Genomic DNA, 16097 nt, shown 5'->3' with positions numbered 1-16097 from the left:
TCTCTAATAATACAATGTAATAAAAACAAAAAAATATGTGTTTTTTTTTTTTGTAAATATGCCAATTATTATCTTTTATATTACTTTGAATTATACAATATTCAATCATTGTCTTGTAAATGATTAAATTATTGATGTTTAATGTATTATACTTCATTTACTAAAAATGTATAAGTAAATATCAACTTTTTAAAATTAATATGTTAGTTTTATTTACATAACTATGTATATTAAAGAACTTGATATTAATAATAACAAAATGTTATAGCTTGTTAAGAAAGTCTAGCTCGAGAGAGAGAGAGAGAGATGATGTATAGATATATACATCGTGTATATATATATATATATAGAAAATGGTTTAAATAAAAAGAGTTGTTTCTTAGGAATGGTAAGAACCTATAGAATTTTGACATTTGACATTAAAACCTATGGTGAGTTATAATGGTGAAAGAGTAATTTTAGGAAACTATGACGGTTTTTAGTAATTTTAAATCTCAACCATTGATTGGTATGATCTAATGGCTATGATTTATTCTTAGACTTCCTAGAAAACTACTTATTTTTAGAATAACCCTCCCCTATATATATATATGTGTGTGTGATTGATGATATGTACGTAATTGTGTGGAAAGAATAAGGTTTGGTCTGTGGTCATGTTGATAAGTCATAACTGTAGAGTGTAGACTGAGGATCCATGACAATCAAAGATGCATATTATTATATATAGTACATGGTGTCGGTTGATACCTTACATCTTAGAACTGATTTTAAATTATATGAATAATGGAATATTGTACCAAAAAGTTCACAATAGCCTTCATTAATTAGCTCGGGTAATTAGAGGGTTTTCCCTAAGACTTTTTCTTCGAGGTCCCAAGTTCGATTTTTATAAGAGGACTCAAACTCGAATTAGGAGCAATCAATTTTTTCCCGAGGGATCCCATGTCCCAATTAATACTGACGACTACTAGGACCTATACAAACAACTATATATTAGTTCTTTAACAAACTTTATTTGCAATGAAAATACACTTTACTTCTCGCGGTTCCCGTTTTGAGTATGTATTGATTCTAGATAACCGTGAATAACACGTGACAATATAACAAACAAAAATTAACGCTTGAGACCCGAATATTTAAGAGGAAAGAACAAGTATATATACCTAGGGGGTTTATTTTTCAAAAACTCACCCCAACTTTCATATGAGTGATTAGATGTCTTTACAGCTCGTATATAAAAATACATGACATCATATATATTATGTACTGCATGTTAGAACCCTACTATCGGTGGAAATTAGGTGTAAAAAATTGTTGTTTGATAAAAAACCTATACAAGACTTATACATACAGGTTTATATCAAGAGAATTTGTTCATTCTTTATTTATACATATATGTATATTATGTAATAATATAATATGCATGTGTATATATATACACACATACATGTCTTGTTATTTTTTTTCATCAAAACCCTACTTAACCACAAGTGACGTGGATAGGTGAAATTCATAAAGGGTACTTCGAAAACGGTGAAGTTTTGTGGGCCCAAAGAAATAATTTATGTTAATATTATGCCGTTTCAGAGAAATAATTCCCTTTCAAATTATTGATTTACATTTATTGACAAAAAATATTATTTTGGAATAAGACAACACTGTTGGAACAGATTTGACACTGAGTAAAAATATACATTGGAATATTTTGTTCATAAATAGTTAGATATTGTCATGTTTTAACTTTTAAGTGTATTTTTGTTTTTAACCATGCATTCTTAACTTTAAAAAAATATCTTAGTATCTTATTCCACATAATTAATAAAAGTTGGAACACCCACGGCCTTAATTAATTTACTTATATAATTCATCTAATGCCCACTTTATGAGTCTCGAACTTGCAACTTATGATAGGAAAAAACTATTTGACACAATATCGCGTAATGAACCATTTGATCTAGGTATCAGGCTTCGGGATTGACTGGGCTCGAGGGTGTAAGAAAAGTGGGCCGAGAGAAGATGGAGAATCATATAAGCCGGAAGATAGATGAAGATGGTTGGTCGGATTGAGAAGGATCATGAAAGAAAAAATAGTTCCAAAAAAGATGTATCAAATGCAAAAATATAATATAACCTTTGCATGATAATTAAGAATCATTTATATTTGTATATAAATAATATACACACGTACACACACCTTAGGCATGTGTGTGAAACATGTAATAAATTGACAAAAGAAGCATGTAGCAAATATATTATATATACATATGTTTGCATGTATGTATATTAATATCATAGTCACAAAAATGAAGACAATCTCCTATCAGTTCACCTTATGATTCTCAGCACGGCAATATATGTCAATATGTGTGTAGTATGTTGTACATATATAAAGATAAATGATATGTATGTCAGTCAAGCCAACACTTATAAAGAGAATTGACCAATGAGAGAACCTTGAGAGTTGTTTTTTGTGTGAAAACACACACACATATAGGGTACGTGGTTATCTTACACATCTCTTAAATCTAAGAATGGTACACAGATACAACGAATCGTAAAATATAACACAGTGTCAAGTAAAATATATTACATAATGTTGATGAAAAAAGACATAATAATGAAAATAAATAAAAAACACAATGATAAATAAAAAAAAATGCAATAATTTGACCCGGTAACCCAACATAGAGCCTCCTTCTTCAAATTTCTAAAATCTACAAGCTACAAATCAAAAAGTGAAAACCTAATTAAAATCCAATATCATAGAGTTTGACTAGCTGACTATTCTAATGCCACTAGCTCGAGTTTAATCAGAGTCCGTTTAATAGTACTCTTCTACGACTTCATCTTTTTAAAAGACTATATATTTGAACTCATCCCTTATATATTTATATTATACTGGTTTTGGGAGACATTATATAAAGAGGTAAAAGATGGTTTGGTTTAGTTTCACTTCTTAAAGAGAAAAGGATAGATACAACTTTGTGTTCTAGAGAGAGAATGGAGGAGCAACTAAACCAATCAACATTAACTCATCTCCTTCAACACACGTTAAGAAGCTTTTGCATCCATGAAAACTCACAATGGGTTTATGCTGTTTTCTGGAGAATCTTGCCTAGAAACTACCCTCCACCCAAGTAATCTATTTATTTATTTATTTATTTTACTTTTTTTTGTGAAAGTTAAATATAAATTAACTAAGCCCATTAAATTTAAATTCTACAAATTATGCAAGTTGTATCTCTATGATGTAGTTATGTTTTCTTAATTAATTAATTACAGATGGGATACTCAAGGAGGAGTATATGATAGGTCAAGAGGCAATAGAAGAAATTGGTAAGTTAAAATTCTATTATAATATATCCAACTTATTTTGTATAATAATTTGCACTAATTTTGACGTTATTTTATTAATCTCATGAAAATAAAGTTAAAAGTGGCGGAAGGTTAATCAGGCATCATGTGGTGATGTTGATAGCCGAAAGACAAGGGTACATGCACCAATCGGCGGTGTCCCGATGGTTGAGTGTTATGTGCCTTATGTCCAAGGCTTGATGCAAAGCTACTATCGAATCGGGGTCTTACCGGAAGCAGCTTCTCTATCCCTATGGGGCTTACCCTTCTCAGAGCCTACCATAATTTTGCTATTTGTGGGATATACTGAGTACGATAATGATGATAATGATTTGTATCATAGCTAATAACTTATTAAAATCCTTAGTTAACTATTTAGGTTTTTTTTTATATCTAAATGAATACTTACTAATATTATTACTATGTTTAAATAAATAGGATATTGGCATGGGAGGATGGTTTTTGCAATTTTGCAGCCTCAACAGCCGGAGAGACAAGCTCGGCCGACTCCATGGCGTACGCAAACCACGAATACCAACAATATCTTGGCTTTCAACCGGAGCTTTTCTTCAAGATGTCCCATGAAATTTACAATTATGGTGAAGGGTATATTTCGGAATTTAATATTATAAAGTTATATATCTATACAGTTTATACCTAGTTAGCAATCTAGTTTCATGCCTTATTTATCAAGTAATTAGTTGTGTGCATGCTAGTTATTTGTAATTAGTACAAGGTACGTACTAACTAAACTAATATAATGCTTAAACGGTTTTTTGTCGGTCGATTGGCAAAGTGAGTAGGCTAGATCGAAGGTTTTCGATGTGTTTTTGACATGTATAATCCGGTTCAATCAAAACTTGTTAGTTTAGACATGTTGTGTCCATAAACGGTTAAGTATGTCTGATCCGGTTTTTAAAACATTGTTTAAAACTTCGTCATTTAACGTTGTTTAATTGTTTTTTTTTCTTCTTTAGATTAATTGGAAAAGTCGCAGCAGATCATGGTCATAAGTGGATTTTTAAAGAGCCAATTGATCAAGAAATTAATTTCTTGTCTACTTGGAATAACTCAACAGACTCAGTAAGTAAAAAACCAAAATTTACTATTTATTCTATTATTGCTTAATTAATATTCATTTTGTTGTATGTGATTTAACTGTTTTAATTGATGTGAAAACACTTTGTGGTTACAGCTTTGATGTAAGAATTGAAGGTATATGGATTTTGTTGAGTGATTATAAAATATATCCATAATATAATTTTGTGATTGTGTTTAAGAAATGTCTTAATGTCAAGAGTTAATATTTCTTATAAATTCTCAATTATTTATTTTTATTTTTCTATTAAAAATTAAAAATCTTAAACATGAGTTTTAATATTTTAATATAAAATTTTACTAGATTTGAAGCAGATTATCAAGTTTCATAATTCATAAATATATAAAGCCCCATTAATGATTTTTATTTTTCAAACAAAAACTTTTATTTTTAAGACAGTTTTAAGCACGTTTATAAGATTGTAAATAGTTAGAATTTCTTATAATAATTTGTCAAAACTGTTCTGGTCAGATTTTAAATATTTCAACGAATGCATAACGGTTCACTAAATTCCATCTGTATGATTGATAAACAGTTTAACCGTTATTAAAATGAAAAAAATGTTTAAAAGCTTTAAATAAATAAAATACTAAAATGCACGGGTTAAGGATTATGATTTTCTTTTTACTTAACAATGATTAAATAATGTTCGCAATTTCATACGTACAAGGTTTGCATATTTTAGTGAACTAAAATCTCAACTAATTTGTCTCTTACAATATATCATTACATGTTTATTTATAATGTTTTCTTTAGATGTGAAACAAACATATTATTTTCAATGTTAACGTAATTTTAAATTAATTTGTTCACGTAGCATGTATATAATGCTCCCGTCATTTTAAAGGTCTTAATAAATACCTAGAATTCATTATTTGAGTTTTTGCAATAGTTAAGATCATTGTTTATAGTTTAACTTTTTATATTTGCTTGAATAACAGTATCCTAGGACATGGGAGTCTCAATTTCAAGCTGGTATAAAGGTATATCATGCATAATGTGCACAATATTGTACAATTGGAGTTTACTATAAGCAATATCTAAATAAAAAACTCAAATGTTTATTTTCAGACTATTGCTTTGGTTGCTGTTAAAGAAGGTGTTATTCAACTAGGGTCCATTAACAAGGTTCTCTCTCTTTCTCTCCCCATCCATATGTACGTATACATGCATATATATATATATATACACATATATATAGGGTAAGGATCCTTAGAGAACCCTTTACAAATTGAGAACTTTGAGAATCATTTTGGACCACTAAAAACACCTTTAAAAAAATTATTTAAAAAAATCATAAAACAAAAAATTTAAATAAGTAAAAAAAACCAAAATTCTTGTATTTCATTCCGGTTTCATTAAAAAAAATAAAAAAAAAAGTCGTATTATACACATATGTATATGTATAATTTTATTTAATCTTTAGTTACGTAATATATACATATGTACAGTATCATTTATCTTAAACTATACACATGTGTATAAAAAAACATGTAAATGTACATATATGTATATATTATACATATGTGTATATAATTTAGCTAAACCGAGTTTTTTTTTTATTTTTTTTATGAACCCGGAATGTTAAAATAAGAATTTTGGTTTTTTTACTTTATTCATTTTTGTGTTTTTTTGTTATTTTATGATTTTTTTATTTTTAGGTTTTTTGTGGTCCAAAATGGTTCTCAAAGTTCTCAATTTTAAAAAGGTTCTCTCATGATCCTGATCATATATATATATATATATATATATATATATATATATATATATATATATATATGATGTAATATATACAAAGAACATTTTTGTTCGAACCATGCGAAGTGAAGAAGAAAAAGCACGGTCGCATTTCGATAATATAGTTATGTTGAATAGTGTAATTGCACTGTATCATAAAATATAACTAGAGTAATAAAATTATACTACAATATTACAAATAGAATGATTATAATTTACAAGTAGTGAAATAAAATTACTCATTGGTTGATCTAAACTTTAATTTAATTATTTGTGCGTAAGAAAATCTTTTGAAATAAGCAATTTGAAGTTGGTTATTACAAATATATTTTGATAAGCAATATCTCAAAACACAATGATATAATAATACCATTCATCTTTTCGTGTCAAAAGGTGATTGAAGATTTAAGCCATGTTATGATGTTAAGAAAGAAATTGAGCTACATAGAGAGCATTCCTGGGGTATTATTACCACATCCATCATCCACATTGTACTCTTATAAATCACAAGGATACAATATCCCGGAAGCATGGCCTTTTCATGGCCGCGGAGACTTACCCGACGATTACAATCAACCAATGAGCATAACTCCATCCATGAGCAGCCTTGAGGCTCTCTTATCAAAACTCCCTTCAGTTGTCCCAGTTTCTTCGTCTTCGATGCAAGCCCTGCCTTATTGTGAGGCAGGACTGTCACCGGAGAAAGAATTGGTGGAAGAGGAAGATGTGGAGATTAAAGAGGTGGGATAGTGTAGTAGTTCTATATCATCTTATGGTCACCATCATTTTCAACATCATGATTCAAATGTAACAAGTTGCATGACTAATAATAGGTATTGATTAGGTAGATCAAGTTTAACTTATTTAATTAATAAATAGAATCGATTATTTATGTATTAGTTTAATCATTTGTTAGTTAATCTTTTTATTATATTTCTAGTCGTTTATACGAGATAGATTTTAAGTAAAGAATTGAAAGAACCGTATAAAATATATGATGTTATAGCCATGGTAAAGTGTTTACATAAAGATCTAGCTATAACCATGGAGCAAAATGTTTACATAAAGATGTAGCTATAACCATTTTTTTAATGGGATGTTTAAGGAGAAAGGAAATCAAAAACATAATTTATATATGTTTAGTATTAATTAAAAAGATGAGAGTATTGTCATACTAAAATAATGTCATTTAAAGAAGATACTAATAACGAAGTTAACTAAATACAGGGAAAGTCGCCGTTCTATAAAAAATACCTAGCTAAGACCAACTTGGTTCAATCCACGCATGAGGGTGGACATGGTATTTGGTTCCAAATAAATCATCTAAATCTTGTTCGACGTTTTGGCCATTGAATGTGTGATACTTTCGTGTTTCAAGAAAATAGAACACTATCTTCCTATGCTTGGAATCTAAGCGTGGAAAGTAGATCTTGTTCTCCATTTCTGGCGTTTTGGCTTCCATGCAGAGAGACGTAGTACCACAAATGTAAATCATATACCTTCCTAAACTATCTAGTTTCTCCCATTTTAGTGCATATCCATTCAGGCGTAGCACCTCAACAAACTCTCCCAACTCATCCAAGACGACTAGTAGAGGATGCGAATCACGACTTACCAGAATATGTTGCGCAAATCTTCTTCTTGGGGCTTTAGCTACAACGGCGTTCCAAAAGTTATTGCCTTCCTCATTTTCCAAAACAATATTAAGCGCTCCCTAGTTCAAGGCAAAAGTACAAGTGTGGCATATTGTTAGGAAACGAAAGGCATGTGGAGCTGTATCACCAAAATCAATATGAAAGCTAACCCAGTTAGATGATGATTTCCAAATGTAGATGTAAAAATTCATTGGCAATGATGCCGATAATCCCAAAACCGTACAAAGATCAGGAGAAGTTGGCGGTGCTAGGAAATATAAGCTATCTAGGTAAGGCAAACCTGATGGAAGCTCACGGATATCATTTGTGAACGGGTTATAAAAGAACAGTTCTCCGGGTCCATCTAGTTTATACAAAAGCAACCAACCGTACCCAGAACAGTATATTCGCAACTCACCAATCAATTTTTGAGGCGTTTTTATAAAGTACTTGTCACCAAACATGGGATCGGTAAAAGTGATAACGCCTCGATGTTTGTCAAACACTATCAACCATGGTGAATTTAATGAATACGTCTGCAATCTCTTTATAGGCACTGCTAATTGACAATGTTTGCATGTTGCACGCAACTTAAGGTATTCGACACCAACACAAAACTCCATTATCCTTCTCAAAACATCTAGCGGAATATTAAGAAGGTGTGGCTCTTCATTTCTCATGTTGTTGATATCAACCTCGTTGTCATCCTTAACCGGGTCTTACCATGATCTCATCTTCTGGTTTAAAACTAGTTCCATACTCGATTTCTTCATGATCCTCGTGTAACCTACACATGCATCAAATTATTACAATTTTTTTAAGAATTATTTTCTCGTGCTAAAAATAAAGGTCTATTGGTTTTTATTAATCCCAACTAACGAATTGGCTTCTGACGGTCCCAACTTTTAACATATTTGTTCCACACGACTAACAGAATCCTAACGCTGTTAATTGCAAGTCGTTGGAAAAACGTTTTTGGCCGGAAAACTCAACATTTTCGTTCCAGACATCTTTGTAACTTTGTATCGGACCTATAGGAACTTTTTTCTAGTAAAAGCCTCAATTATTGAGGTCGCCAGATCCCTAGAACCATCGTCGAAATCGGGTGGTGGTGCTCAAGTGGTGGTGGTTGATTGGTGGAAGCCAATTGGTGGTGGTGGTGGCAGTGTTAAGGTGGTGTTTTCCGACAAAAAATGTGATTTTTCCGATCAAAAACGTTTTTCCGTTGACCTGCAACTAACAGCGTTAGAATTCTGTTAGTCGCGGACCATTAGGAACAAATAAGTTAAAAGTCGAGACTGTCAGCAACCAATTCGTTAGCTGGGACCGGCAACGACCAAAAAACGATAGTTGAGATTGATAAAAATCAATATACCAAAAATAAAATATGTAAGATAAATAAATAAATAAATACATACTTGCATTCCCACAATGACAAATGGGTTGATTGCTCTAAACACGACATAGAAGATACAGAGATGGTTTTATCTTTGATGTCGTACAAGTACATTACTTGGCCCGTCTCGCCAACAATGTATATATAACCCCCTAACTCTGTGGCAACTGCATCACGGTAAAATACCGAGCAATCATGAGCAAGATCTACAAAAAATATAGCGTCTTTGAGGTCTTCAATTTCTTCACAAAGCATACTAGTCCAGTCCAGTTTAAACAAATAAACGACATTAAGTGTTTTCTTTGCGACCTCGTCAAATCCTAATATTATGTAGAACAGTTCTTTACAATATCCTTTCAGATAAGGCTTCACAAAGCAACCATTGTAGAAAGGGAAAGGGGGTTTTCCAAATGCCGATAGAGTTATCACAACTTCGTTATCTTTAACCACAATGTCAACTTGTATAACAATACGAGTGCCACTAACCAAGGCATAAACTTTACCGTTGCAACAAGTCAGGCAATGTAATAAACCATCGTCACCTGTAACGCTCCTGAGTTGTTTGGCGTATGCCATTTCCTTCCATCTTGACCTCTTTCTTTTACGGTCTAGCTGAGAAAAAACAACGGTGGGTGTTTTGGTTCTTGTTAACATGAGAATTGAAGCCAGATCGTCAGGAGGTGACGACAAGCAGCATTGTCTGATTGATTCAAAGTCCCCGTCTTTCAAAGTCAACGGTGGGAGCCGTATTGTCTTAGATGTCACAGGGTTCCAAAGAGACCACATGACGTTGTGTGGATGGTTCGAGAGGATCACCCATCCATGGAAGCACCCTCGGATGCGTCTCCCGACCAACTCAGGGATTTGACACGGTAATGAGGCATCAGATTGTGTATGGTATAGAAAATTTGGTCTTTTTTATTGTCTTCTTTCGCTTCGAGATTTTGAGCAACCAACCATGGATGTTTTAAAGACATGGTAGGAAACCGATCACATACTGAACCACATGAATTGTGCTTCTGCTCCATCTGTAAGATATTATAACTCCCCATGTTATTTATGGTAAAATATACTTGATTTTATAGTTAGCAGATATTTACAAAATTTAAGTTCATCATCATCATCATCGTCGTACTCTGTAAATCCCACTAATAGCAAAGCTATGGTAGGGTCTGAAGAGGGTACGATGTAGACAACCTTCCCTCTACCCCATAGGGATAGAGTGGCTGCTTCCGGTGAGATCTCTAGCTCAATAGTAGTTTTGCATCAAGCCTTGGACATAAGGCACATAGCACTCAATCATCGAGACACCGGTTGATCGGTGCATGTACCCTTGTCTTTCGGCTAAGTTATTTAACTTACAAAAACTAAGTTATTTAAGAATATATTATATAATGAGTTTCATGTATAATTCAATAAAAACAGGCCCAATTAATCATCAAAATACCTCTACTGTTTTGCAAAATCTAACAGAAAAACTAAGGTATCTTGAAACGTTTTAAGAGAAGTTGAAATAAAAACTGTTAATGTTTAACAATCATATATCATGCATGATGCTCATTGCTCAAAAAAAAATCTCTACTGCAGTTAAAATTCAGTTGTAATATAACTTTCATAAGTATTAATAACAGCATAACACAAGGAATAAAATGAACTGAAACAAAGCTTTTTATCCATTTTTAATTCACCTGATCACCTAGAAACATATTATAGAAAAAGATAGCTTACAAAAAAAAACTTGGGTTAACCGTTTCAAGATTGCAGTTATACACATGTAATTGGCATATGGGTCAGTTTCAAACTAAACACAATGATAAAAATAAATTGAAACAAATTTTTTATACAAAAAAAACATCTTTTGTTCCCATTCAAAATTGTAATTTAACATAAAGAGTAGTGTTTACATCGAAATAGAAGACAAACGGACAACAAGCTGCACCGTTAACCCTTTTTGGATAGCAAAACTAAGTTGTTTAAAATTAACATCCCTAGATCACGGGGTCATAACGTTACTATCCATTATCATGACCGTTGGACACGACTAAGTTTAAAAAAACTCAGGTTAACGACTAAGTTATCTTTTTCAGTTATACAGATGTAATTGACATATGGGTAACTAAACAAACATGAAGCAAGAATTAGGTTCTTGAACTAAAAACAAGAAAAAAGCTTCAAACTTTATTATGAATTTTGATACTAAAATTGCACAGAAATTAAATTAATTTGTGTAGGATCGGAACTCACAAGATATAATATTTGGTGCTTAATTATCCTGATGGTTGATTGATCGGATTAAATTGGTGAAATCAGCACACCAATTAAATTAGGTTCTGCAACTCCTTTTTAGTTTTTATAAATATTTTGCCGCACAAAGATAATAATAAGCCCAAGCCCAAAAAGAAATTTTAAATTCTAACTTTTGTAAAGGGTGGTTTAAAAACCTGGAAGCTAGGGGTGAGCAAATTAACCAGTATTAATCATTAACCAAATCATAACCGAACTGATTTTAATTGATAACCGCTATAACCGGTGGGTGGATTTATTGATTTTTTAGAACCGTCAAATACGGGTCGGTTTTGGTTATTGATAATATCAAACTCGCCATAACCGAGCCGCCCTGTTTATTATACTATGAATTGACAAAGAAGTTTGGAAATTGGAATTAGTACCATAGCGGGAAACATTTTTGACTTTTGGTTCATTGTTTCTTATCGAATTAACTTGAATTTTGTTTGTGCAAAAAAAAAGACTTTTGAATAAGAAATTTGAAGTTGGTTATCATGATTATTACAAAATATAAAAACAATTTTGATAAGCAATCTCAAAACACAATGATAATAATATTATTCATCTTTTTGTGTCAAAACGTTATTGAAGATTTAAGCTATGTTGTGATGCTAAGAAAGAAATTGAGCTACATAAAGAGCATTCCAAGGGTATTATTACCACATCCATCACCCACATTGTACTCTTATAAGTCACAAGGATATAATATCCCAGAAGTATGGCCTTTCCATGGCCGCGGAGACTTACCCGACGATTACAATCAACCAATGAGCATAACTCCATCCATGAGCAGCCTTGAGGCTCTCTTATCAAAACTCCCTTCCGTTGTGCCAGTTTCTTCATCTCCAGTGGAAGCTCTGCCTTATTGTGAGGCAGGACCGTCACCGGAGAGGAAGATGTGGAGATTAAAGAGGTGGGAGAGTGTAGTAGTTCTATGTCATCTTATGGTCACCATCATCATTTTCAACATCATGATTCAAATGTAACAAGTTGCATGACCAATAATAGGTATTGATTAGGTAAATTAATTTAAGATAATTAATTAATAAATAGAATAGGTTGTTTATGTATTAGTTTAATCATTTGTTAGTTAATCTTTTTATTATATACTTAATAGTTGTTTAATACAAGACTAACTTTAAGTAAAGAATTGTGAGAACTATATCAAATATATGTTATAACTACGACAAATCAAACGGTTACATAACAGTAAAACACTCTATTTTTCTTCTTTGTTGTATCTGATTAGTACTATATACAAGTGCTTATACAATTCTTGCATGTTGATTATACACTCTTTTCATAATCCATACTATCTTCGATTAACTGCACCATGTTAAGGCGTTTAGATGTCTCTTATTGTTCGGATAACTATCCGGTGTTGTATCGTTCTTATAAACAACTTGGGGAATCAAATTAAGTTCGTATTAGTTTTGCTTAACCACATGCAACTCCATGAACGCATCGTGCGTAACTATTAACTCAATTAGTGATATGAATAAATGATAGTTGTTTGTAGAGGTGCCCTTTTGAATGAACCAAAACACAATATCTCAAGCCCAATTCATGATAATTTAATTTTTACAAAGCCCAAGTTATAAATGGCCCATTAGGATAAAATTCACTTAACTCCTATAAATATAAGGCTCCATCACAACCTAATGCATGTTCATCTTCCTCCACCAACCCCCCACCAAAAAAAACCCTCCCTATTCTTACTTTACAACATAACCAATGGTGGAGATCCATGACTACCTTTACCATACAGGGTGTTCGGCTGAGCTTTTCAAAGTTGCGTATTTGATTTTCAAAAAAAAAAATATATTATAAAAATACTTTTAGGTTTTGCTTTTTGTTGTGTGTTAAAAAAAATGGTTTTCAGAAGCAAGAAATCCAAACTTTTTGTTTTGCTTTTTGCTTTTAGAATACCAAATTACAGATATATTCACCATTCTATTATCTGTAAAACTAATAAATATATAAGATTGTTATTTTTGGTTATTTTACCTACTTTTTGGTAACCACAAAAACTAATCCAAGCACTATATTTGAAAAAGTCATAAGTAAATAAACATTTTTGCCAAAAGCACTTTTGGAGTTAAATAAGCTTAGCCAAACACCTAGAGATCAACATAATTGCTCCATGAATGTAAAGGACATGTAGACTACATCTCGTCTTCTCTTAACTAAAACCATAGAACATTTATGATTTATGTTGATCTTCTGATGGTCGGAATTTGGTTATATATTTGCGCCATATGTGGGACCGACAATGAACGATACTTTGTTTTTCTCTAGATCTCCATATATACGTTCATATATTTTTCTTGGATATACGATTTTCATATATTTGTTTCCCTATCTCTACACATGTCTCATGAAGGAATTGATGATAGTTGTAGAGGTACCTTTCCATATGAACAAAAACATAATATGTTGTTTTTTGTACGATTAAGTTTTCAAGTACAATTGAGTTACCTAGAAATAAAATTTTTCAATTTTCTTAAAAAGATTTCAATTTTCTCAAAATTTCTGCACTGTCACGCACCGACGATATTTGATGACCGTCGTTTTATATAAAATATTTAAAAAACATGAACTTATCTATTATTTAAAGGTGAATTGAATTTTAATAAACTCAACTTAATGCAGTTGGCCGATAATAATCTCAACTTAAAAGGTAGTTGTCACAAGTCCCAACTTTCACGCAATTTGTTTTCATTGGACCTCTGTTAAAAAACTTAACGACGTTAAGTTTTTTCCAAATTTCAAATTGATGTTTTAGGGTTTTCGATCGGCATGAGTATATGAATCGATTGACGTAAAACTTACCTCGAAACGGTGCTCCAAATAGCTTGATTTTTGTTAATTAAAAGTTTACACAACGGAATTGAAGCATTTGTTAGTTGTTTGGACCACCTTTTTGAGGTAAGTTTTACATCAATCGACTCGCATCCTCATTCCGAACGAAAGCCCTAAAAATCAATTAATTGGAAAACTTAATGCCGTTAAGTTTTTATAACGGTGGTTCAATGAAAACAATGTGAAAGTTGAGACCGTTGACAACTACTTTCTAAGTTTGGATTATTATCGGCCAACTGCATTAAGTTGAGATTATTAAAATCCAATTTGCCTAATTTAGAATATCAAATTAAAAGAAAGTTACCCCCTCTGGATCTTCGGTTCAATGCTTCACCCAAACTAGGGTTGTCAATTTGGGTCTTATCGTATTTAACTGGTTAGAAACGACACGCTTAACACAAATATCAAGCAGGGATACGAACTAATGTATATGTCATTACTTTAAGACACTTCTAAGTTTCATGTACCAATAAGAAAAAATGATGGAGTCTAACCAACTAAAATTGCAATTATTTAAAAAATAAAAAAATCGCATAGCATGATTTTTTATTATCATGTTTTAGACAGGTAATCCTGGTTCTTCAAGATTCTTAATCATGTGATCGACCACTGATTCCCAGTCTCGATCATTAGTTTCAGTTGTTACTATCAACTCAAGAATTGTGCATTAGAATGACAAAATATTATTTAGGTTAATGTGGATGTTGTAGTTGATTGTGACTTATTGATTGATTTGTCTAAATTGATTAGGTTTATATATCAATTGTGCATAAACTATTACATGCAGTTTGATCTTCAATCATTTTGCTTCAATGTTAATATTAATGTGACAGGTAACTTGAATCTTGCAAAAGCAAAAAGAGGAGGTTCAGGTTCTTCAACTGCTACAATTGAAGTTCAAGGAAGCGGCAAAGGTATAATTCCGTTTACATTTCGATTTTGAATGCATCGGATTCAATGTTTATCATAATTACGTTTACATTTCGATTTGTCTAGAATTTACGTTTCAATTCTAGATTTGTAAATAATTACGCTTATGTTTCGATTTTAAATGAATGGGATTCAATTTTGCATGTTCTTCAATGTTTATGAATGATTTGTCTAGAATTTAAGTTTCAATTGACAAAATATTGTCTAGATTTGTTAAATTAGAGTTTATGTTTATGACTGACCACTCTGTTCACATCTGTTATTGATTGATTTCTGTAGAATTTATACTTCTGTTGTTAGAATATTATTGTAAAATTGTAGCTCTCAGGTTTATATTTATGACCGATCACTCCGTTCGCATCTGTTGATAGAATATTATTGTAAAATTGCAGCTCTCAGGTTTATATTTATGACCGATCACTCCGTTTGCATCTGTTATTGATTGATTTGTCTAAAACTGATGCTTCAGTTGATAGAATATTATTATTGTAAAATTGCTTCTCTAGGGTTTATATTTATGACTGATCATCGTTCATATCTGTTATTTATTGATTGATTTGTCCAGAATTTATACTTCAGTTGACAAAATTAGCTTTGTAATGACAGAATATTATTTAGCTATGGTATTATTTAATCAAATACTTTAATCAGATTGTTTGTTAGTTTGTTGATTTGGACCATTTGGTTAATGTGGATATTGTAGATAACTAACTAGCTGATTGTGACTTATCGATCGATTTGTCTAGAATTTATACTTCATTTGACAGAAATATTATTTTTAAGGGTTTAGGTTTGTTAC

General features: G+C 31.6%; 2 protein-coding genes across 2 annotated transcripts; one reads left to right on the top strand and one right to left on the bottom strand.

Annotated features, from left to right (window-relative positions):
- The first annotated feature begins 2969 nt into the window (after nucleotides 1-2969).
- LOC143579298 (protein RICE SALT SENSITIVE 3-like) lies at nucleotides 2970-7040 on the top strand. Its single transcript, XM_077062646.1, has 7 exons — nucleotides 2970-3137; nucleotides 3283-3336; nucleotides 3793-3960; nucleotides 4332-4437; nucleotides 5395-5436; nucleotides 5525-5581; nucleotides 6584-7040. The coding sequence occupies exons 1-7, from the start codon at nucleotides 3001-3003 to the stop codon at nucleotides 6938-6940; spliced, it is 921 nt and encodes a 306-aa protein (XP_076918761.1). The 5' UTR covers nucleotides 2970-3000; the 3' UTR covers nucleotides 6941-7040.
- A 408-nt stretch (nucleotides 7041-7448) lies between these two features.
- On the bottom strand, nucleotides 7449-8504 carry LOC143579294 (F-box protein At3g56470-like). Its single transcript, XM_077062644.1, has 2 exons — nucleotides 7995-8504; nucleotides 7449-7904 (listed from the first exon to the last, which is right to left on the bottom strand). The coding sequence occupies exons 1-2, from the start codon at nucleotides 8502-8504 to the stop codon at nucleotides 7449-7451; spliced, it is 966 nt and encodes a 321-aa protein (XP_076918759.1).
- Between the last annotated feature and the right edge of the window lie 7593 nt (nucleotides 8505-16097).

This window comes from Bidens hawaiensis, unplaced genomic scaffold, assembly GCF_021521415.1.
Source record: "Bidens hawaiensis isolate Kalapana, Puna unplaced genomic scaffold, B.hawaiensis_p1.1 tig00029652_1, whole genome shotgun sequence".
Taxonomy (NCBI): Eukaryota; Viridiplantae; Streptophyta; class Magnoliopsida; order Asterales; family Asteraceae; genus Bidens; species Bidens hawaiensis.
This window is presented reverse-complemented; position numbering and strand designations above follow the sequence as displayed.